The sequence below is a fragment of the Egretta garzetta genome, unplaced genomic scaffold (assembly GCF_000687185.1).
Source record: "Egretta garzetta isolate BGI_Z169 unplaced genomic scaffold, ASM68718v1 scaffold321, whole genome shotgun sequence".
Lineage (NCBI taxonomy): Eukaryota > Metazoa > Chordata > Aves > Pelecaniformes > Ardeidae > Egretta > Egretta garzetta.
In genome coordinates this window covers 426,439-451,268 of record NW_009258756.1, presented here as the reverse complement: position 1 = coordinate 451,268, position 24,830 = coordinate 426,439, and the positions used below count along the sequence as shown (strand labels likewise).

The following is a 24,830-nucleotide window of genomic DNA, read 5'->3' as shown; positions in this document are numbered from 1 at the left end:
GAATGTGTGTTTCATGCTACATAAGCATGTCAGTGTTAACCAAGGTCATGTTAGACCTTTATGGTCAAGAAGAAACAAAGATCTGACAAACCTAACATCTAAGCAGTAGGGAACAGAAATTTCTACTTAGCTCTCCAGCAAGACCAAGACCCATGCCAAGCTGCATAAATTTTCAATGCCACAAAGGATATTTATGTTAGGGAAAGATTTTTTTTTTTTTTAATTTGCTTTCCTCAAGTTTTCTGTGCATAATGTGCTAATTGAAGCTTTAGGAGAACTGAACTGACCAAAAGGTCTGTAGGTTCTACACGTGGAAAAAAATATTAAAGTTGGGAGAAAAAATAACCAGCATTCAGTAGTGCTGCCACAAATACTACATTTTACTACGAATTTATTTCTCTGGGTTGTGTGTGCAGGTTGACCTAACCCAGGCTGGTTCTGTCGACTAAACAATGGTTGTCCCTTCCCTTTTTATGAAGGCTTAGCATCCCCCAGCATGGACCCTATGTTCAAAGTTTGTGTCGTCATCCCCACAGTGTTAACAAAGAGAATGATAACTTGACTAAGAAAGAAAAAGCATTTTAAAGAACGGTAGTGCACATCACAATTTCAAATTCTACATTTTATGGGTTCCATTTTTAATAAACGGGTATAAGTTGCAGGAAACTGAGAACTACTTACTATTTCTTTTAAAAACAGAAGATGTCTAGTGTTTCACGAATAGACACCAAACTTGGAGACTTAAAACCAAAACATTTTCACTCTAGCCCAATTCTACTGTCAAAAGTAAATGGAAAGGTTACCCAATTATAAATAATGGCATTTTTTGGCTGTACAGTAACACAAGTGCCTCTCTCCTACTTCTGGGATCAACTTTTAATGTAAATTCCAATAAAAGCTCCATGTGTCAAGAATTGTTTTCAGTAAACAAAAATTAAGAATCATAAACTGTTACCATTTCACCAATACTTTTCTAAATACTTACTTCCTTTTCTCATGAACATTGCAAAATATTATTTGAACACATGCAACATTACATTGCTTCCGGATACTTGCGGGCTTAGTTCCTTCACAAAATTACACACATCTTTCAAAACACTCAATCCTACAATGTTTACACTGGCAGCTTAATCTGTCTCTAATGCAAACTCAAAGTCAAATGATTTATCTTAAGAGAACAAACAACGAGCATGGAAAGCTGGGAGCTGCTGCTGGCTTTGGGTTCTATACCATTAAATTCTGCATGAAAGGCTCTGTATTTTTTATGGAGACAAAAGCTCTCAAGTATTATACTATTACTCAATGTTATAGCAGAAGATCCCATAATAAAACATAATGGAACTAGAAATGCATCAGTAGACTTTAAACATATTTTTCTCTTTTAAAAAAAATTCTTATTATACAGAAGAAAAAATAGAATAGCTCCAATAAAATCTCATTTTCACAAAGATTAAGTACTTTGGTGAGACGTTGTTTTCAGCTGATGACCAGCACCCATAGACCTTACCTAGCCAACAGCACCAAGTCAAAACACAGAATTACCCCATGCAGTTAAACTGAAAGAGTTTTACAACTGCAAAGATGACCTATGGCAAGTATTTCTAGCCAAAAGAAAGATTTGGCCTATCTACAGAGACCTACAGCAGCACGGCATCAACAGGTACACAAATCTTCAAGCCAGTCAAGGCCCTTTGGGTCAACTACAAGGTTGATTTCTAACATTTTTCAAAAACAAACAAAAAAATTTTAAATTAATTTTGTACAGCATCTACAGCATGAAAAGATAAAGCTGAACATTCAAGCAATTCAAGCAATTAATAAACTAAGGCATTTCAGAAGGAAATTTTTATGAAATATAGAATCAAATCCATTCAGTTTACATATGCCCATTAAGAAGTGAGCAATGTTCTACCAGAAAACGTAAATCTTGCTTTCAACTTGCTATAGAATCACAGGAGGAAAAAAAAAAATAAAAAAAAAGGTTGGAAGGTATCCCTGGAAGCATCTAGTCCAAACACTTGTTTAACACAGAGCTAATTTTTAAATTCAATCAGGTTGCTCTGGGCCTTGCCAAAGCAAATTTTGAATGTCTTGAAGGATGGAAACTCTACCACCTCTGGCCAACCAATTCCAGGGGTCAAAAACCACTCTCCTGATTAAGAATTCTCTTATGAAATTCATTTGATGCTATCTGTGACATTGCCTCTTCTCCTTTTGCTGTGTATGTCTGAAAAGAGTCCAGCCCTCTCTTTAGGTTGCAAGAAGCTGCAGATTCCTCCTTAGCCTTCTCTTCTCCATGCTAAACACAACCTCGATGCAGCCACACGAGTAGTTGAGTAGATGGGTCCCTCTTCACACTGGCTACATGCTTGCTAACGCAGCCCAGTCTGCCTCTCAAGCTTGTTGCTCACCAGCACTCCCCAATATTTTTCCTGTAGAGCTGCTACCCAGCCAGCTGTCTGCCTGCACCGATGGGCGGCCACCTTGTCCCAGGTGCAAGATGCTGCATTCGTCTATCGTGCTGCTCCTTGTCATGAGGCTTCTGTTCTTCAACTCCTCCAGCTTTTTTATTAGTTGCCAAAAACAGGTTGTCTTTAATAGCATATATTATCCTCAACAAATTTATTTGCTGTTTCACTACAGGGCTCCCAATTTAGTATGAATTTACAGTATTTCAAAGTTAAAGGAAAAGATATATTCAAAAAGCTGACTGTTAGCTTCAAATTGGCACACCTTGTCAATCTACACATAGTTCTATGGCTATCTAAAATAGAACAAAAAGTTAATTTTAATTATATTGCATATCGGTATATATGCATATCATTTAATACAGTCTCATACATGCGAGAATACTCCTCAGGCTTCAATTAGGTAAAACGTATAAAGGCCTGGTAAGCTGCCAAGTCCATCTAAAGCATTAGAACTTAGCATGTTTATACAGAATGTTTATACATGCCATAATACAACTGCTGCTCACTCAGGAACAGCAGAGTTAAAGCTACTTCTTAAATGCTGCAACCTGTTGACAAAGTTCTGTTGACAAGACGATGACATGGGATTTTCTCAGAAATATGTGCATTTTTGTATTACATATTATTTACATTATATTTGAAATCTACTTTCTTGGGCCATACTCAGGCTATACATTCTAGTAATAACATCTAAGGAAACAAAAAGCAACAAGTTAAATATTTTTTTTTAAAAAATTAATCTGGGAGAAAACCAAGTAGCAAAATATGGTTTTTCCTTCTCCCTGACCCCTACATCATGTCTGGCTAGAAAACCAGTCTAAACCCAAGCAGATCACCTGGTTTTGCCATGCTCTCTCACTTCCTCAATCAAGTTTAGGTAACATCCACACACAGTAGGCCTCTTAAAAGCCTAAACTACAGTTTCCCAGTCTTTGAAACTGAGATTGTGTTTCTATTTAAAAGATGTCTGACCTTTTAGGCTGTTGATCAAATGCAAATCCCACTAAGTTAAATGGAAGCTGAAGATAGACAGTAACGTACGTCAGGATTTCTTCATTTAGTAAGACTCCTAAATCTGTACTTAGTCTAACTTTAGACACTCCAGTTTTGGTCCAACATATTTGATCAGCATCTGTTAGGAGCCTGGTAAAAATTAATCTGAGTTTCCCCAGTGCCTGTACCCAGAGTCAGCATTTTCCTGGAATCCCACAGTCTGAAACAACCTGAGATTCAGCACTAAGAACCATTTCAGACTGTATCTGCCTGCTGTTGCAATTAGCATACTTCAGATCAGCAAAGAGGTAATCTTCTTTAATTAATTAATTTGACCCCCTGCGTGGATTCTTCAGATATACAGGAATAAGGGAAGGAAATACTATCCTGGAATTCAACAGCCAAACTCTCAAAACTGGCAACAGCAAGGCCTATGAATAAAACGCATTTAACAGCCCATGAAGAGAAAAGGGGTATGGGGGGTAAATGACAGTATCTGGGGACAAACATACCTCTGCCCCCGTGATTCTCATTTTAAATTGCTTCCAAGAATAGGAGTATGAAAGAAGATGATTCTTTCAAGACAATACTAGAAAGGCTGATCAAGTTTTCAAACTTATTTCGATACTACTATCATTCTATCTAGGCATTTGTACACTGTTTTATTTTGCATGGAGTCTGAATAAAAAAAAAGCAAGCAGGCAGCTTACTCTTGTACCATTAACTGAAGTAACCTACAGGTCCAGGATGCAACTTCACACCACACGGAAGAACTATTTACATGCGAATGGGCTAATACTGTTCAATCAAGTTCATAGATAATACTGTACACCTAACTATGAGGCAAGAAGGACACACAATGCATTTTGGAAGTTTTAAATAGGTATGGCCTCCCTGAACAGTCATTAAGAGTCTACAAAGGCTAACAAATCTGATTAGGTCATTTAAGCACTCTCTCTCCTTTCCAAGTTTGAGCTGACTGCTTTTGGCCAGTCTGGATCTGTACAACCCATTTCAGTTTGCAAACAGCATTTGCTGCCAGTGCTGAGTTAAAATGCACAGTTGTTTATTCTCCTTTCCATAACTTAGATTATCCTTTTCATCAGTACTTTGTTGGTAGAGACAAAAAAAAAAAAAAATTATTTTGATGGCCATTATAGAAGAATATGCAACTGCATTATTTTAACCATTTTTGCTAACCGAATCTCAGCTTTTCCCAGCATTGTAATATTAGACTTCTTTACAGCAAATATTTTCAATATTTACAATGCTTAGATAAACCCTTAAGAAAAGGGGTTTTCCACAGTGGATCACAAACTGTGTATTTTGGGAAACAGCACTTGAACGCACAAAAATCATTGATGTTTGCAGCTGCTGTGATACAGACTGCTTCCAAAAAGTGTGGTAAAACCTACCAAGGAGCTCCTGCAGCCTCTTTTCCAGAAGAAAAGAAAAATGCTGTTGGTGATATGCCTTCATCTACCGAGTCAAACTGTTATTTCAAATATTTGACAGTGACTTCTAGGGGTCTGTTTGATCTGAGATGCATGCTCACAGGGAATGGAAGAAGTTAAGAACTAGGATTACCCAAGAAAGAACTTTAGCTACAAGCCATTTTTAGATTTTAATAGAGCCATCGTTTATTACATTTATTATTTCTTCCAGCCGGAACAAACAGAAAAGTTTTTATTGTAATCATAATAGAGAACATTGATAAGATTCCCAAAGCTATTACTAATTATAACAATTAGAAGAAAATTGTGCAGTTAATAACAAACGTTCTTTTCTTTTTTCCATTTGTTTTGTTTCCTACCCCTCTACCTTATACACACACTCAGAAATCTCTGCAGCTTTGGTTTCCTTCCTCAGCCCCTACTTTCCTGCCCTAAGAGGGGGCAGACAAGCTGCCCACTGCCCTCCAGCTTCATAACACATTTTCCACTCCCAGGCTGCCCACAAAGCAGCCGGCCCAGGCTTGCCAGCCCTGCTCTCCATGCAGCTGCCCTTTCAAGACCTTCACTGAGGAGTGATGGGTTCGGGCAGGGAGATACCCCTGAATCTGACCACCCCCTCTCACAGGAACAATTAAATATATGCCAAATTCAATAGCACAGGTCAATCGCTTTTGATACTACAAGAAATGCATTCCTCTTTCATAGTTAACTGATGAATCCTGAAATGATGGCTTGACAATAGCTGTCACTCTGAAAGTTCTTTTGATGTAAACCACACTGAATCCCCCCCAGAAATAAAAGTCTGCCACAAAAAAAAAAAAATTGTCTTCTTACTCTCAGATGAGCACAGAAACAAAGCTTGTTAGCTTCTATTTCCTCAAGCAACTGTAACTAAGGCACAAATCTCTTTTTATTTTTAAATGAAGTATATGTTTTATATTCAATGTACAAATAGTTTTATTACATCCTTTAATTCTGAAAATTGAGCATCATTTTTCTTGTCCAGTTCTTCAGTTTTACTATTTGCATTTCGCCTCCCCTAACCCCTTCCTTTCCACTTTTAATTGAAATGCAGTTTTGTCGCCAGGCTCAACCACAACTTTACTTGACAGGTCTACAGAGGCAGCTCCCACACAGGCCAGGAGACAGCATGCAGGGTGCTCTAAGTTCTGCGAACATGAACAGTTAGTAAGATGCATAAGAAATTAAGGATAGAAAGCCAGACAGGAGTACAAAAGAACTGAACAAATTCTATTGAACCGAAACTCTACACACCAGAAGATGGATGGATAGCTGTCAAGCTTTTCATAGGTATACAAAAAGCCATGGTTTTGCAAAGCATTAAAATAACAAACTAGATGTTTACAACAGTGAAAGGCAATATGGGTGAAAGCAAAAGTGTTCATTTGGAGGTACTTATCTAGCAATTAGCTTTGGGTAATTCCAACTTTTGCTAAGAGAAGCAGACAACATCCTTGCTGATAGCACTCAAGAGATGATCAATGGGCATGATCTACAGAAGGCCTTCCAAGTTGCTCACATTTTGTCCAAAGACACCAGAGCAGTGGAAGGAAACAAAGGGAAGGGTGATGCAGTCCAAGTAACAGAGTAGCAAAATTACCCATACAGATTCTGGGTAAAAGCAGGCAGTCATGGTTGAAGCCAGAAGCTGAACATGACCCAGCCACTTGCTCACTCCCTCCCTCCCCAGTGGGGTGGGGGAGAGAATCAGAAAAAAGTAAAAGCCATAGATTGAGATAAAGACAGTTTTATTAAACAGCAGTGTCCTGGTTTCAGCTGGGATAGCGTTAATTTTCTTCCTAGTAGCTGGCATAGTGCTGTGTTTTAGATTTAGTACAAGAAGAATATTGATAACACCCTGATGTTTTAGTTGTTGCTAAGCAGTGCTTACACTAGGCAAGGACTTTTCAGCTTCCCCTGCTCTGCCAGGGACACAAGAAGCTGGGAGGGAGCACAGCCAGGACAGCTGACCCCAACTGGCCAAAGGGCTGTTCCAGACCATAAGACATACTCAGGGGGAGCTGGCAGGGGAGGCAGCAATCGCTGCTTGGGCATTGGTTAGCAGGTGGTGAGCAACTGCATTGTGCATCACATGTTTTGTATATTCTTTATATTCTCTTACCATTATTATTCTTTTCCCCTGATGTTTAATAAAGCTGCCTTTATCTTAACCCACAGCTTTTACTTTTTTCTGATTCTCTCCCCCATCCCACTGGAGGTGGGGGAGAATGAGCAAGCGGCTGGGTGGTGTTCAGCTGCCTGCCGGGTTAAACCACAACAAGCAAAGGAAAAGAAAAATAATAATGCTAAAAGAACATACAAAACAAGTGATGTACAATGCAATTGCTCATCACCCACTGACTGATGCCCAGCCTGTCCCGAAGCAGTGATCGCTGCCCCCCAGTCAACTCCCCCCGGTTTCTATACTGAGCATGACACCATATGGTCTGGAACAGCCCTTTGGCCAGTTGGGGTCAGCTGTCCTGGCTGTGCCCCCTCCCAGCTTCTTGTGTCCCTGGCAGAGCAGGGGAAGCTGAAAAGTCCTTGCCTAGTGTAAGCACTGCTTAGCAACAACTAAAACATCAGTGTGTTATCAACATTCTTCTCGTACTAAATCCAAAACACAGCACCATGCCAGCTACTAGGAAGAAAATTAACTCTGTCCCAGACGAAACCAGGACACAGGGCAATATTGCACTTTACAGCCAGAAATGAGACTTCAGCAAAACAAAAGTCAGAGGAAGATGGACAGAGTATAAGGTATATTGCCTTCCTGTTCAAGCACTCTGGAGATAGTACACAGACCATAGCGTCAAGACTTAGACATAGCCTAGACGTGAAAGCCTGAGGGGAAAGAAGGGGCCATGCACAGAAGTCAATGATGATGCTGAGATATGGAACTGAGCAACAGTCCCAATATCACAGTGGCTCTGTACATAGGGAGTTTGCTATTTCTAACAGATGTCAGATGGATGAGTTATCTATTAAACCACCTAAGCTACCCACATGTATTCTACACACTCTCCTGTTCTTTCTATTCATATCAAAAGTATTGTATTTTCTTAGTTCCGCATTTCCTAGAAGCGAACGTGTTCTTCCACACATTATCACACTACATTCAGAGCTTTTTACATAGAGTTTTGCCCTTTCACGCTGAAAATGGGGTTGTTCTGGCCCTTATTTTCTGACAGGTGGAGGAATACAGAAAGTCAAAACATTAGCTCTAGCAGTGACAGATTAGATTCAGATAAATTGCTACAAAGTAAATCCCCATAACAGAAAGCAGCCCCTGTTGTTGACCAAGGCAAAAGCAGCCAAAAAGGTGGGAAATGCACAGAAAGAATGCACCAGACAACTACTGCTGGGTTGAAATGAGCAGTCAAGGGTAGACAGTAATCTTGCTTCTGACTGTATTGGGCACTCTGTAACATACTACTTCTTTTTCTTTTCCTCACACTTTAGTTCTACCACAGGAAATCTACACACTAAACAAGTGGCATGTTTGCAGCATTTAATCCTATTCACTCTGATCAATCCATCTGAGGATGATCTAAACTAATGACCATCCAAAGAGAAATTCCTCTCTTCTCTCACCCCATTTTCTAGGTTCTTGGCTCACACCTGCAAGCTCTTCCCCTTCCCTAACATTAACCACAGCTTTGGGGCTCACTGGACCTCATCATGACCAAGTTCAATCTACTAAGTGGATGGCAAACTAATCCAACAAAACCAGAATATTTTCTTTCCAGATTAGCGATTGGAAGTGGCTTGGCTACTACTGGTACCGCTAGCACCTGAACAAAGGAAGCAGAGAAACTACATAGCAAAGAGCTGGGAAAAGCAAGGCTTTTCATTTCAATGATGGTGGGCTCTCTTCACAGGACTTGCTGTCTCATGGGATAATTCAACTGAAAAAGTCAGAATCCCAGTCAATTCCACCTTCCTCCCAATGGCTTACTGATCCCTAGTCAGTACCAGCACTATTTGTCACTCCATTTTGTAGGGTTTCCCTACCATCTTAATGGTAGAGCTAGAGTTGCAGTTTCATCTCAGCGGCACATGGAACCATCAAACTTGCAAATCTGCTTTAAGCTTCACGGTTTGTAGTCACCAGCTGTTTCAGACTTACCATACTCTTTACACTACTGTAATCATTTCCCAGTACATATTTACAACTGCAAATGCCCTCTTCCCTAGCAATGAACTACAGAATAATCAAAAAGCTTCGGATGTAGGGATCTCAGTTTTAATTTAGGTACAAGCAAGTGACAAATGGCTGTAATGAACTAACAATTTGCCTACCTGAAATCCAGGCTTAGTACAGATTAAGCTCATTATTAATGCAATTTGATATACAATCTAATGAAACCAACATATATGTGGCAATATTAAATCCAGACATATGGAATGAACCAGTTCATGTAAAAACAGAGGTGTGTTCATATACCATTGAGTGGTTAAAATAGCCATTAACACTCATTCAACACTCCCATTTCACATTAGCAATAAGTAAAGCAACTATAGAGGGCCTCATTTGACCTTAATTGTTAAGGATGTTATGTCAACATTTGTATAATCAAGCTAGTGCTCTGCTCTGACATATTAAGATAAAAGCTAGAAGTACCTCAAATAATGAGATCCTTACTTGTAATTACCCAGTGCCTTTAGGCAGCAATTACAATTAAAAAGACTGCAAAAGAAGTCTCCTTGACCTCCAGTTATTTCAATACTTGTGAGAACCAAGAAAAGGGCAGGGTTTAGAGCAAGTGATACCCATTCAATTCCTTATAGATGTAACTTATGCATGCAGTCCTTTTTTATGCTCTTTATGGTCCTACATCAACGCAACTTTATGAATCTGGAGTGATGAAAGAATACAGAAATTTAATTTGTAGTTAGTTTACAAATTAAACACAGCTTAAAAAAAAAGTATTACTCCACCCTACAGTTTTATGTATTTCTTTAAGAAGTTCCCTTCTACTAATACCTTTTTTTGGATTCTACATGATTATTTTTCAAAGAGAAAAAAGTGAAGTCAACTGCTTTAAAGGCAATGTTAGTCTTATAAGATGTTTTCACGTGTATGTGTATATATTTGCTTTTAACAACTGAGAATGCATTTTTCTGTTATACACACAGTCTTCCCCCATCCCACTCCTAAAAAGAACGCTTTATATCTTAATTGCACCAACATAATTATTAGATCTCTGATCTTCCCTTACTGATGCGTATCAGGAATCCCATACAGTTCCTTTCTATCTCCAGAGAAAGAGTTACATTTCTAATACACAAGGAGAATACTCTATTTTACTACAGGTATTCTCAGCTTTAACATAAGATGCTTCATATAATATTAACGTAACACACCATTAATCTAACTACATTCATTCAGATGTAAACTTACCTCTAAATATATCGATGGTGGGTTATGCTCTCCCCCAAATTTGTCTAGCAGTGCCTCTATATGTTCTTGCGTTAATTTAATCATCTGTTTGATATTCCACACCTAAAACAGAAAATAAAAAATTATCATCAAAAGGAGCCTAGAGAATCCATCCTAAACCAAACAAATTACATTTTCTTGATATTTAATAACAGAATTCCATAATAATATATTAGAATTATCAGTAAAACAGTGAACAAAGCTAGCCTGTTCATCCACTGTCAGTAAGACAGCTTGTTTCTGAGAGAAATGGAGAAAAATTAAATTTGGTTTCAAAATTCAGAAACCACAGAATAAACAACTTTTAAAAACAGTTTATTTTTCATGTTTATCAAAACCATATTAAGTATTTTCCTTGCAAGACTTTGCAACCCAATTTCTGCAGTACTACAAAGTTTAGTTTAGGAGTTAGTATATCAAACCTCAAGTAATTTGTGTTAACAACATTCACAAAACCTAGACCTCGTGTTCCATTTGCATGGGAATAGGATGTCTTGATATTAAAGAGCACCTTCTATACCCTGCCCAGGACCATGTCCAGATGGCTTCTGAATATGTCCAAGTATGGAGACTCCACAGCCTCCCCGGGCAACCTGTGGAAGTGCTCAGTCACCCTCACAGTAAAAAAGTGCTTTCTGATGCTCAGAAGGAACCTCCTGTGTTTCAGTTTGTGCTCATTGCCTCTGGTCCTGTCACTGGGCACCACTGAAAAGAGCCTGGCTCCATCTTCCTTTCACCAACCCTTAATCATCTCTGTGGCCCTACAGAGGACTCTCTCCAGTATGGCCATGTCTCTCTCATACTGGGGAGCTCAGAACTGGACGCAGCACTTCAGGTGTGGTCTCACTAGTGCTGAGTAGAATGAATCCCTGTCAGATGAGTTTCCAAATACTTTTTTTGAGGATTGATAATTAATCCTTGGCCATATGGTATTTTCTATTTTGTGCCATAACCACAACCTTGCTTCTCTCTTCTCTTAAAGTAAAGACACAGAATAACAAATACAACTGAGCAACAGCAATATGCACAACAGAAGCATGTTATTTAGGACATGGTGGCAACAGAATCAAACAGCCCCTAAAGAGGGCAGAAATCTTCCTGCTAAGTTAATATCACGATAAGAGCAAAAACTGAGTGTCTAATGAATAAAATAGAAAAAATTTGAAACTTATTGCCAGACTATGGCAAAAATGTCTTCACCTGAAGAAGCTGAAGTTAAAAGTGTAGCAGAAGATGACATTGCTCAGAGGAGCTGAAAACAGTGCCCTGAATTCCCTACTATACATCTGTGCACTAAAGCCAGAGCCTTTCCACAAGTGAATCTTACAAGCAAATTTAATATGGGTTTCTATCATCTTAGAAAAGCTGTTCACACAGTCAAAAGTATGCTGAAGGCAGAAGGAAATTTATCAAAGTCAACCATAGCAACAAATCATTACTTGTTGCTCACAGAAATGAAAAACCTATTTCATGTGCCATATTCATCAAAAGTCTTCTGACAAGCTGAAAAAACTTTCACAAATCTAGTATTGACTAGCACATTCTATCCCTAATCAAGTACACAGAAGAACATGTATGCCATGGCAAATCTCCAAGGTTCACAATTTCCCTTCAAGTGGTAACTTCTACTTATTTTTACGTATAGAAAACTTAGCTTCTGGCTTCCGGTACCAGTGAATATGCTTATACAGTTGGTTTTTTTTGTGGTCCAGAGTATCCCTTACCTAGCTAGCTCCTTGACAATCAACCTCAGTGCAAGTGTATCACATCCTACCACACAGGATCTATGACTACTTCAATTCAATTGAAGGAACTCGAGCCTTTTCCTAACTGGAATTCGGAACTGGTGCTCTGTGCAAGTGACCTCATGCGACTCAAGAAAGTCTGCTTCTGCTCACTACGGCACCCCCAGCTGAGGCGGACCTCACAAAAAATACACCATACCTGTTGCTCTTAAACAGCTAGCAGGGCCAGCAACTTCAGCCTGGCTTTTCTACTCACACACTTACTTGTTCAGATAACTCATCTCAGCTGTTTACATCACGTGTACCAGCTCAGTCTTACAGACATTGAGCCTAGACATATCCCCATAATTTCCATGGAAAAAGCCCTGAAACACTAGGTTCTTCAGAATTAAATCTCTTGAGTTCAGAAGCACTCACAGACGTATGGGTTTCCTTCAACTGTCCACATAAAACTTAAGCATACTAAAATCCTAGGCAATTTTTATAAGTGTCTCATTCCCCATAAGCATGTACATTCCAGGACAGCAGCAAAGTACCACCTAACAACAGAGACAGCAAAACCATGAAATACAGAATCCTTTTAGCAATCAGTTCTGGACCAAAGAGCTTGTTCCTAGACAACAGAACAAACCCAAATTTTTCAAGCTAAATGCATACACACTAATACCACTCCCTCCTCGAGATCTCACAGTGATCCCTTTATCCACACTTTTTTCACACTTTTTCTAGAAGTAAAAGAAAACTGCAGAAGCCTGCTGGTCATTAAGAAAGAACAGAACTTTTTTTTTCTTCACTCTTATGAGCACTCCACTACGCTTATGAAACTCCACGCCTGTAGGAAAACATAAAACCACAACTGCCAAGTATCTTGCAGAAATACAAAAATCGATGCCAGCCTAAGAGACAGTTGCTAGAAGTCTTAATGTATTCTGAAGTATATCTGCAACGCACCTAGTACTGTCCACAGGCAAGTCCAGTCCCTACCCACAGGAAGCAGCACAGATATTTGAGGCACACTGCTTCATTGTAGTTCCATGAAAAAGTAATGAATCCTTTACAGCTTGGATAACCTTATCATTTTTCCAAAAAAAGCCTCAAATAAATTTTTCTGTCCTATCTGGTGGCGTTAGGTTAAGGTTATTCTCTATCACAAGAGATTAGATTTGATTCTGCTTTTAGTGCTGCTGACACAAGGAAGCTGACGCAGGCTAACATGGACACAGGCAGCCAGAAGACTGGAAAAATTCCAGACATACTGGAATATATCAACTTGTATCTGCCTATTGCAGATAATTGTGCATTAATTTTGCAAATAAGCACTCCCTTGCAATGTAATAAAGATGACGACCTATTTCAAGCCACAGGCAAGTCAAATACAGTGGAAGCCTAGATCTGTTCTATTCAGGGAAGACTATGGCTCCACAAATGCGAGGCTATAAACCACAAAGTTATTATTGCATCCTTTGCTGCTTGTCAAAATACACAGTGCCTGAGACAGCAAATTATCTTTTATACTTTTTGCACCTGGCGTCAGTACTCAAATCTTGCAGCACATCCCAACTCTAAGCTCTATGATTCACATCTGGTAGAAGACACCTGAGAGTTCAAATCTATTCTGTAAAGGAAAAAAACAAAACATAAAAATCCATTATTTGTCCAGGTACAGTATGTCCTGCATTTGGATTATCACCCTCGGTGATGATGCAGAATACTTTGATAGAACCAACTAGGTAATTTAAAAAAAAAAAAAAAATTAAGGATTTGTTTTAGAAATTGTTTTATAAGGAGGACAAAATCATTGGTACTTATCCAATACTATTCTAATCAGTCCCTTAAGGCTTCTTCTTATAGAATCATTTCAATTGTTTGGTCCAGTGAGCTAGGATCCACTTTGTCAGAAAATGCTTTAGAAAGATGTCATATATGAGATTGTTCTTAGCTGGACTAAGGTCTTAATTAATTTGAAAGTGAAGTGTTAGAGTGAGGGAAGAGGATATATGAATGGGGTTAATAACTCAGCACCCCATCTCAGCATTTGCATGTCAAGATGCAGAGTTTGCGTTTTCCCCAGTTTCTTTGCCAAAAATCATTGTTACCTCTTCTTCACATTTTGATATCTTTTCCTGATACACTTTCCCCCTTTATCAGCCTTGAATGGTGCTTTCCTCTTTTTGCCTCTTACGAGGCTTGCTTTTCATTTTCTGCAGTCATCCACTGGAACATGCACATACAGTGGGAAGGACTGTCCTTTCCTTCTTCCTATGCTTCAGGTTCTAGCTCTTCTTCATCTCGCAGTGGAAGCTTCTCTCAACTCCTATATCCACTGTGTTAATTTTTGCATTTTTCCTACTGTCTGCTGGTTCTTCACACTTACCACATTTTCAACAGTGTAGTTAAACTTTTTATTAGAAAAAGTATGAAAAATACTAACAGCTGAAAAACTTTACCGAGTTGAAAATGAGCTTGCAATGGGTTTCACGTAAGAGTTTACACAAGCGATATGAACGTCAACACTGAAGCTGCCTTTCCTAATTTATCTTCCCCAACTTTTTATTAATGTTCATGAATCATTTTTACCGCAGCTCCTTTACAATGTCTGAGATACAAACTTTGACAGCATCTTTTCACTGTTGGCTAGCTAGACAGTTCAGAGTGAGTCCAGAAAGATTTACAATCACAGAATAGCAAATAAGTTATGGACAACAATAGCTACAGAAGCTCCTGCAGCCAAGAGAAAAAGGATCTGATATCTCATTTTCCACAAAAGTCTATGAACATATTTTTCTAGACTGATGAAGAATGGCCTTGATGAAGGTGTATAATAGGATGGTCAAGAAGGAAAATCCTCAAGAAGAGGTACAATATTTCTTGTACCATTCTGTCTGAAGACTGGGGTCATAACTAGATCAGCTAATACTGTAGCGTGATCAGCAGGCGTCTGCTGTAAGCACAGTAGTTAGTAAAACACAAAAAAGGCTTCAAGATTAAAACTATTTTGCATTTAAAGGGTAACATTTTTTAGGAAGAAAAGGCCAATTCTTAACATCCCCCAATAAGCAGTAATGAGGGTTTTCAACTGTGTCTGTTGTGACACTGCTCCCGTTAAGCAAAAAAACCCCACCAAAACCAAACACCCAACCACCCCCTCCCTACACCCAAAAACTAGGAAACATCTGACCAACTTAATGCTCAAGTATCAGAGTATCATCTCTGAGAAGTTAGCAGCAGAAACTATTGAAAAAATTAGTGGAAGACTGCAATTCCAAGACAAACACATTCAATAAAGACTTGCTTTCTTTACCACCACACAAAATTCTGGTGTTACTAATGCTTAGATTTTACATGATATTCTTCCATCTCTCATTTATTTGCAAACCATCAGTTGCAACTGAGAATAATCTGTGTCTTTTCCTTTGTTTAATTCTAAATGCAAATTGAATTGCTCATCATTCAGCTCTACTCTTAAAGCAGAATAAATAGCCTTTCAGTCTGTTGGGCATCTGCCTCTTAAGTTGCCTCTCTTCTTTAACAAAAGGAATTCAGACTTCAACTGTTCCTTACTTCTTATAAGCATTTTTAAAATACAATGATAAATTGTAAAGAGTAAAGTTCAATGAAGTCTACCCTTGTAACATAACCAAGCAGTTTCTCTGTAAGAACAAAGTCACCAAGAGCCTTAGGCAGTGGTTGCTTTGCAGCTTACACCAACCTAGAAGGTGGGTGCAATTAATGTACTGTCCTTGGCTATCTACCCCTGGTCTCTTCCTGACTCTTTCTCCAAAACTTAACCCTTTGGCTGAACCATTTCAGTAAGCTAAACAAGCAGAAAATTGTTTGCTTTGTCAAGGTTAGTTTTCTGCCGGTCTAGTGTGCTGCAACAGCTCAGCCAAGGACCCAAGCAACCATCTGAGCTGGTGCAAAAAGTCACCTTTCCTCTCTACAACCAACCGTTTGATGGATTCAGGCTACCACAAAGCAGCAGCCTTCCTGTTTAAGTTTCAGTCCTCTTTCATTCCCCCACTTTTTCCATCACCTGCCCTCTTTGCTGCTTGCTGCTAAGTAGAATGTGCCTCCAAGCACTATAAAAAGGAAAGTTAACAAGTGTTTTCTACCACAGTAGAACAGCAGAGTGTGAAAAATAAGAGGTGCCTGCATCCTTCATTTAAATCATTAACCGCCAGTTGCACGTCTGTCTTTGATCTGACTAAATCTTTAATTCCACATTCCTCGAGGCTTTTGTGTTGCATTACTACTAGTCGCTTTTATTCACTTTGGTACTAATTCAGTAGTCATGAGGATCATGCACAGATCAACTTCTGGTACAATTCACTGTATTTACATTTATGAATTTAACAACATCTCCCTAGACTGTCACAGATTTAAAAGAAAAAAAAAAAAAGAGGAAAATAACCTACACAGATTTCCTAACTTATTTAAGAATGCAATTTTGCTTTAAGAGAGGTGACTACCACAGATTCTTGACAAGGGTTAAATCCACACAGTAGTGAAATTAAAAAAAAAAACAAACCACAAACTATCATGCACACATCAGGCTATTTCTCTGTGCACCTTAAGCTGAATACAAGTCATATTTGTGATGGAAAGCAAGCAGCCAACCAGCTAATTACAATAATTGCTTATAAGAAGCAAACACTAGTCAAGCAGAGCTCTTACACAGCTTGGGTCACATTAATTAAAGTGACAAAACAAATAAGCTCCATCTAGCCTGAACTACAGAACTTATTCTGCTCTCTCCTTGCCAGAGCACACAATTAATTAGACTATCTAGAAAAGATAATCAGCACTTATTTAAAAGTTCATGTTATCAATCTATAAAATAATTTGTTATACACTTTGCAATATTCCACCACTAAACTATTACTACACTGTGCGTGTGTTTTCTACCAACTGGTTCAAAAATATGAGAGACATATGGAACTGTTAGTCAAGTACAAATATATTCTGTTTGTTCAGAAATATCTGTGATCCAATAAAGTAAATAAGGTATCCCATTTTTATCACAAACAGGTCTCAAAACCTGAAACAGAGCAAATGTACTTGTTTTTTTATTTGTAAAGCAAAAGTAATTTGCTCCCAATCACAGAAAACGGTCACAAATAGAAACTGCCACAGAAACCACATTCTCCTAAATAGAATTCTATGTTCTACTCGGCAGACCATGCTGCCTTAGTAACCCTAGTACCAACATGAAAAATGAAATAATATAAAAAGCACAACTGGCTCCTTGCCACTCATTGTAGAGTTAGGAGAGTATAAAAAAAAATAAAATCCGAACCAAGATACAACAGCTACCATGTAGGATGTCAAAACCAACCATCTAGTTTGGAAAGCTGGCGGAAAAAAAAAAAAACCACTGAAAAAGATATTTTCATTTGACTCAGTCAAACTTCAGCTGATCAAATCGGAGAACTATTTAGCAACATAAAACCTGCTGCAAGACTTGTAACCTATAATTACTGAATCTAGAGACTGGAAAAAGTTACATCAATTTTTCAACAATTAATATAAGCTTACAAACATTACAAGAGACTTTCTTAGCACTTACAAACTGTATGCTAGCAAAACTATGAGAATGCTTAAAGAAATCCTTTCTGAAAGCTACCTCAGATGATGCTAAAGATTCACATTTAAATCTACATTACTTAATTAATTAGAACATTTGACTTGTTGAGATTTAATGAATAAATTTACAAAAGCAGTTCAAAGATTGAGGCACCAATATACAACCACCCAGTTCCAAACACCTAGATACTGCCAACTTCTTAGTTATAATGATGCATTTTATTTCATGTTGTTTTTATAGTGCTTTTCAAACATCATTAGTGAATAACTAGTACTAGAGAGAGGAAAAAAAACTAAACACGCTACTCAGACTTCAGAAATGCCTATTCTCAAAACAGTCCCTTTATCTCAGATGAAGTTAAAAAAAAAAAAAAATTAAAGTCTGTGCTCCAAACATCAGAAAATGTTGACTGAACACAATGTAACTGCATTTGAAAAGTATTTACTACTTATCAGTGCATTTAACAACAGCTTTACTAATGACTACACTGTTTAAGGGGCCTCACTATGTAACAAATGAAGATATTAGAGCTGGTGTCCCCCTTTTTGCAGTAAAAAAAAAAAATTCCTAGCCACTTAGTTACACAACACTTTTTTAAACAGTGAGTACATTTTGTTTATTAACAACCTTACTTGTTTGCCTCCTAGATGAAAGATTTTAAAGAAAGTTGTTACCCTTCAAGTAGAAATGTAATTGCTTTTTCATACTCAATTTTGTGCAGGCATACTGGGAGAACCCACAAAAATATCTCACTTGATCAGAACCCCAGAAAAACAAAAGCTTCCTTCAGTGCCCAAACACACTCCTATGATCTCCTGAATTCAATATCGATAGCCTGGAGAATTCATTTGATACTGAACACTACACCTGCACTGCACAATAAATTCCATTCTGAAGAGACCACAGGTTTTGTTTTCCGATCTTTAATGTTCACGTTGGCCAGGAGTGTCGTGGTGGGATGACAGCTGGCAGCACTGTTCCCCAAAAACTCCTGCCTGAACTGACAGCACCTTCGGACAACAGGAATGGTTAAAAATGGGACCTTTGCCTGTTTCATCCCCTTTTGCTCGGGTCCACATTCATAAAATGTCATCAGAAACAGAATAGAGAAAGGCACTGGTGCAGCTCCTTCAAAATACACAAACGCTAAAAAGGTGGAGTGACAAGCCAAACGTTTGCAGCAAGGAGTTTAAACAGCAAAAAAAGAATAAAAGGCATGTAATTCTGCATCAAGCAGCCTTGTTTAACTTCAGTACTGGTCACAGAAGGGGAAATCAGTTGCATAAATACGTATTTCATCATTTTGGAAAGGGGCTGTGCGCAGGAGGGAAGATTAAGAGGATTCCATTGTAGGTCCAAAAAGCTCAAGAGCAACTAGAATAAAAAGCTGAAGCAAAGAAACACATATATTGCATACTGACTTCTGTATCCTGCACTAGCTATGAGAAAGTAGCCGTGTTCACACACCCCGATGTGTGAACAGTTGACAATTACAAAAAACATCTCACACCTCAAAAACCTAAATATTGTACCTAGAACTCTCACGTGTCAAAGCTGTTGGAAAAGTACTCTCACTACACAAGAAGCTCATAGAAGGCCTTCATGTCCTTGGCACACTGGCAAAACTATGGCGTGTAATCATATTTCTGTGAAAGGTAAGCTCGAAAGTAATCCGCAGTGACCAAGTAAGACTGCTACAACCTAGCACGTGTAAGCTCAGGGCCACAAGGATCTAACGCGTCAGGATCGACACCTGGCAAGTCCAGCTAAAGAAGCCTCAGATGAACGAGACTTCTCACTCAAATATAAAACATTAAGACCAGTACGGTTTCATGGGACAAAGATGATTAAAAAAAAAAAAAAAAAAAAAAAACTAAAAAGGGGAAAAAAGATTTGACAATCCACCATACCACCACTACGCTCCCTAACCACATAACTACATTCTTTCTGTCTCCTACCACGCAAGATTTTTGGAGCTCACTGGTGCCATGTTAAGGAGATTCAGTTCACTAAACTTGCAGAAAACTAACCCAGCAAAGGCGATGTCAACTTTCTTCACCATTAGTGAGTTGAGTCAACTTCGGAAAGGACCTACGTGGTACTAAGTTGGGTGAGCGGCCAGGCGCAGGTACAGAAATCAGCAAATCCTCGCTCCCCCGGGGGTGGCAGAGCACCATTTGATTGACTTCAGTCTAACTGCAGTGATAAGGAGCAGCATCAACCGCCAGGGACTACTGTTATGACAGAGCATTTCTACTAGATTGTATGTTATACCGCCCTTCAAAGGCGAGTTGTTCAAACTGAAAATAAAACTTACATAAAACTTACGCTTGGCCAAAAAGTGTCGCCAAAAACCCTCTTAAACCTGAAGTAGCTTCTGTGTAAGGCTGGATTGGAAGAGAATTAGTGAATCCATGATCATCTGAAGCCTTCTTTTGTTTCCCTTGGAAACACATATAAAATTGTATGTCCTTCTAATTGAAGTTCCCTCCAAAATCTTTCACGTGGTCAAATTTTCTACAGATAAAATAATTAATAAAGCTGAACTATAGGTTTGTTACAAAATAACAAAACAAAGTGCAATATTGGAGCTTTAAGAACATTAGAGGGTTTTTTCAGTTTGCTTTAAAAAATAGCCACCATCAAAAGATATTGCCATAAAAAAAAAACAACTCTCATTTGTTCTACAGTATTTTTAACTACGTGCAACAAAAGAACTGCCTTTCCTGGCTAAACAAGTGTCAAGAAGGCTATTATTAGAACAGCTTTAAAAATAAGACATCTTTGAGTTTAACAGCTACAACAAAACATAAAGGCGAATAGTATTAGGGCTTAAATAGCAACATAAATTAACAAAAAACTCAGTACCAAACACTTTGTATCCAACCAGTTTGGGGATATCCACAGAGACAAGAACCAAGCCTCCTGAGACATCAAAACTTTTCAGAAGAAGCTGCTACTCTGTTAAGCAAGTTTTGTGTAATCAAACAAGGTACCACAAGACAGAGCTATTAATCCTATCGCCTTTTGGGAAAAATATCATAAGCAGAAATTTCTTTAACATCCCCACTGAACTCAAGTGTTTCAAGGTTGTGTTCTAATGTTCGATCTACCCCGCCACAAATAAATCATAACAAGCCTAAGGAAAAGAAGATGAAAGGTTATCAAAGTCATTGTCTTTTCTATACCTGGACCAACTTTCCCCCATCACTCCTGACACACTCCACCGCCTGTGGAGGTGACAGAACCTATTAATGGACATTTTATAAATAAGCTAAGAAAGGCTATTTCCATGCTTCAGTATACCTATCCATAAAGAAAAAGGTCTAATAGTAACACGAAACACCTCCTTTGCCACCATTTAAACTCACTACTTCTGGCAATCATCGCCACAAGCCTGGAGAACAAGTTATTTGCATTCTTCTTTGCATCAGATTTGACAATTTCAATTTCTTTTTTAGACAACCTCAGGTTTTTTTCCAGTCTTTCTTCAAGGCTCTGACCTTCTAGACTTCAGATCACTGTTGTTATTCTTCTCTAGACTCTCCTCAGCTAGACCATGTATTTCTTGAAGCCGTGACCATAAGTCAGACATAGCATTCAGCTAAGGCCCTTCCTGTACTATGCAAAACAAAAGAACTATTTCACTTATCTTTTGAGATATACTCCTGCAGAATATTAGCTGGATATGAAGCATCTTGTAGCTGAAGTTTAACTTTTCCTCACAATTAAATAGGCTGCCATTCACAGACTATAAAGTTAGCTCAATCACTGAACACAAATGCAATGAAACATAATTGAGATTCAACATAAAATCTATTCCCAAAACTAGAAAAGCAATGAAGTAAAAAAATGCTTATACAGTTTCAACTTCCCAAGTAAGTACCACATTTAATTGTAAACTCTTCAGAGAAATAGAAACTTAAAAGTTACTCTAATTCCCAGCAGGATAGGTTCCCTAAACATTATTGCAACAAAAACAACCCCAGTTTTTCTTGGTGTACCTATGTTACTTTATAAGAACCCACCACGTACTTCATATTATAATGTTAGAGGCGCCTTTTCAGCCTATGCATTTTGTTCTTCTTCTTCTTAAATCTGTTTTATAAGATTAAGGTTTCTAAATATAGAACTAATATTCATGCAGGATAAATTCCAGCATTGCCGCCTACAAAACGATCAACCATCCAACAGCTCAGGACCTCACTTCACAACCTTCAAAGTCATTTTCGTCTTCCAAAGAGCAGTTCAGGGCACAATGCTCCAAGTACAGAAAATCCCATTTGGATTATTTAATATTGGTGTAAATAATCTCTAGCAACAGGAACACAGCCTTTCCTCCCAGCTGTCTCACACTCCTTACTATATCAACAACCCTGTAATACTCTGAAAACCTTCCATCCAAACAATCTCTTGTCCTGAGAATTTGTCCTGGGGAAGAAGCCAACCTACGTGCCTCCGGACGCCAGCACTCATCCTAGGCCTCCCAACACCAGCAACTGCACAGTGAGCGGAAGAGGAAAATTTCTGCTAAATTCACTTGCCCCTACCCTTTTCAAATCTGTATGCCTCCAAGAAATACCTATTTCCTAAATGTACTATATGAGTGCATGTGCAGCTACTCGTACTAATCTTGAATTGTAATACAGAAAAAAATGCTTTAGCAGTTATTATACTCTTATGTAATGTCTTCATTATTAGATTTTTAGCACCGGCAGTTATGCTACTGAGTTAACTTCTGAAGAACTAAATTCATTATTTGATTAAAAACTGGCCACGAGTTGAACAACATGGCTTAAACTTGTTTTTCAAAACCCCAACCCTTGAATTCATAAGCAACGCTGATGTAGTTTTAACCAACACGGACGCACCCGATTACGATCTTGACACAGAACACCTCCTTTACCAAAGGCTCCAGCTTACAAGTTTGCGTAAGGCTGCTTCAAGGTCTGCCAGAGATTCCTGTTGTCCACCCCACTTTTAAAACTAGAAACTGAATATAGAACTGAAGGTTTTCCTTCTGGAAATTGGGATGGCAATTCCTAAAAGCAAATAGGGGACTAAAACCTTTCCACCTATCTCCTCAAAACAAGTGAGGTTATGCACCTTGATGGGCTTCCACCACAAGGTTACTTTTAAAGTTCACATTGTCTTAAAGCTTTACATTGTCTTGAAGGAACGAAACAAAACACTAGAACATGTACTTACATTACATCCATGAGTCAGTTACAAACACTTCAGTATTTTTCTGACTTATGTCACTTTGAATTTGCATTACGCTCTAGGTTGGCTTGTTTTTGTATTAAGGATAATTTCCATTTTAACTGTATCAGCAATTTCTTGGTCTTGAACTTTATTAAAAGTGCAGGTTTAGATGAAGTAATAGGTGTATTTACGCAGTAAACAAAATGTAATTGCTTACGACTTGAGGAAGAACTAGCTAACTAAAGAACAAAACCACATCAGAAAATAAAAATTCTAGCACCAGCTCTGCCTGAGACCTGTATGTTTCAGTATTTCCAACGTATTAGAAGTTTGCTTTTAAATAATACAAGAACACCCACACACACTTCCTAACCTTGAATATATGCACCCATACTTGTGACATACCAACCTCTCTGGTTGGCAGGTGTTCCAGATACCAGACTGCTTCTCTCTGTCCCCTGCTCTCATACAGGGATGTAAGATATTGACTAACACAGGCTAAAATATTTTTGAAGTGACTTATGGCAGTTTCACAAACAGCCCCCCCTTGGTACGAAAACTGATTAAAAAAAATATACATATCTTGCTTCCTGCCACTGCTTTCCCCTCTCCTCTCTCTCGCACTGCAGTTTATTTACTCAACTCTAGGACCACAATATAAACCAGTTAGTGAAATAATTCCACAGAAATTTGGGGGTTTTATGGCTGAAATAACTGAGAAATTCAGTTCCATGCACAGCTGCACCAGCACAATCTGGGTGATAAGTCAGCAAGAAGCTTTTCAACCTCATTCTGTTGCTGAAAGCATGCATTTGTTAAACACCACTCTTTAGATATTTAGGTTTCTCAACTAGTTGAGAGTTTCTCTTTACTCAGGGAAGTTAAGACCAGACTTGCATTACTCAAAGCATTTAATCACCGCGCTGGTTAGGTGTAAAATACACGCACACTGCTGAGTTTTGCCTTCCTTCAGCAAGCCAGTAGCTCCTTAAGACGAGGGAATCAATCTCACCTCTCACGAGCATTGATAGGGGCAGACTCCTTCCCTATTTCTCCTTTCTGGCCATCCACCCAGCACGAGCTCTAGTACTTGTCAAACTTCTCAACTCATTAATTCCACTATAATCCACTACGCTATTAATAAATACAATGGATAAAAAGATAAGACTTTTTCTGCTGAGCTGGGAGTCAGCCTGGACCCCTCTGTGAGCTGATGATCAAAGCCAGCTCATTTTCCCTGCTGGAGGATCTCCCCACAGAGCAGCAAGGAGCTGATACCTGGAGGGCTCAGCGCCCCACAGGGCCACAAGACTCTGCTCACAGATGAGAGGTCCCGTACCGATTACACTGACACGCTCGGGAAAGCCGAGCTGAAATAATCTTCAGCAACTAACGCTCGCAACAGGAAGGCAGAGCTTCTAGCATCTGTATTTACCTCCAGAACAGACTTGATGCATGGCATTTGGCAATTTGTTCTGACTTCGATGCCGACAGTATTCGAATCTGCAAAATACCTTGTGTTGTTACGGCACATTTCATTCCACCTTCTGAAAACGCTTCAGAAGCGTTAGCAACATACACTTTAACCCTGGCAAAACAGGTAGTACCGCTCGCTCTCTGTGGGATTGGGAAGTTAAGTAATATGCCCCCAAACACAGGAAGTATGTTAAGAGAGAGAAGAACCAGAGGCCTGACATCCTCAACGCCTGCAGAGTGCCCTGTCCGTTAACGCTTCCCCAGACGCCTGGTGCAGAAACGGTGAGCCAGGCCAGCATCCACGCAAGGAACCCTACCCAATCCCGGGTTTAAAGTGTATTTCGAGTGTTTCAAAACCACCGGGGGAGACCCTCCCCAAAACCCCCGCACAAAAGCTTTGCCGGCCACAGGCGCCAGGCAACGGCAAGCGCGGCAGCA

The 24,830-nt window shown here is 38.9% G+C and overlaps 1 protein-coding gene across 1 annotated transcript in view; it reads right to left on the bottom strand.

The window, feature by feature from the left end:
* BRAF (B-Raf proto-oncogene, serine/threonine kinase) overlaps positions 1 to 24,415 on the bottom strand; it is a 78,982-nt gene extending 54,567 nt beyond the window's left edge. Inside the window, exons 1-2 of the mRNA XM_035888947.1 lie at positions 24,352 to 24,415; positions 10,344 to 10,445 (exon numbers count right to left, since the gene is read on the bottom strand). Of these exons, the coding sequence (XP_035744840.1) occupies positions 10,344 to 10,445; positions 24,352 to 24,378 (129 nt within the window). The 5' untranslated portion in view covers positions 24,379 to 24,415. The remainder of the gene's footprint in view (positions 1 to 10,343; positions 10,446 to 24,351) is intronic.
* Between the last annotated feature and the right edge of the window lie 415 nt (positions 24,416 to 24,830).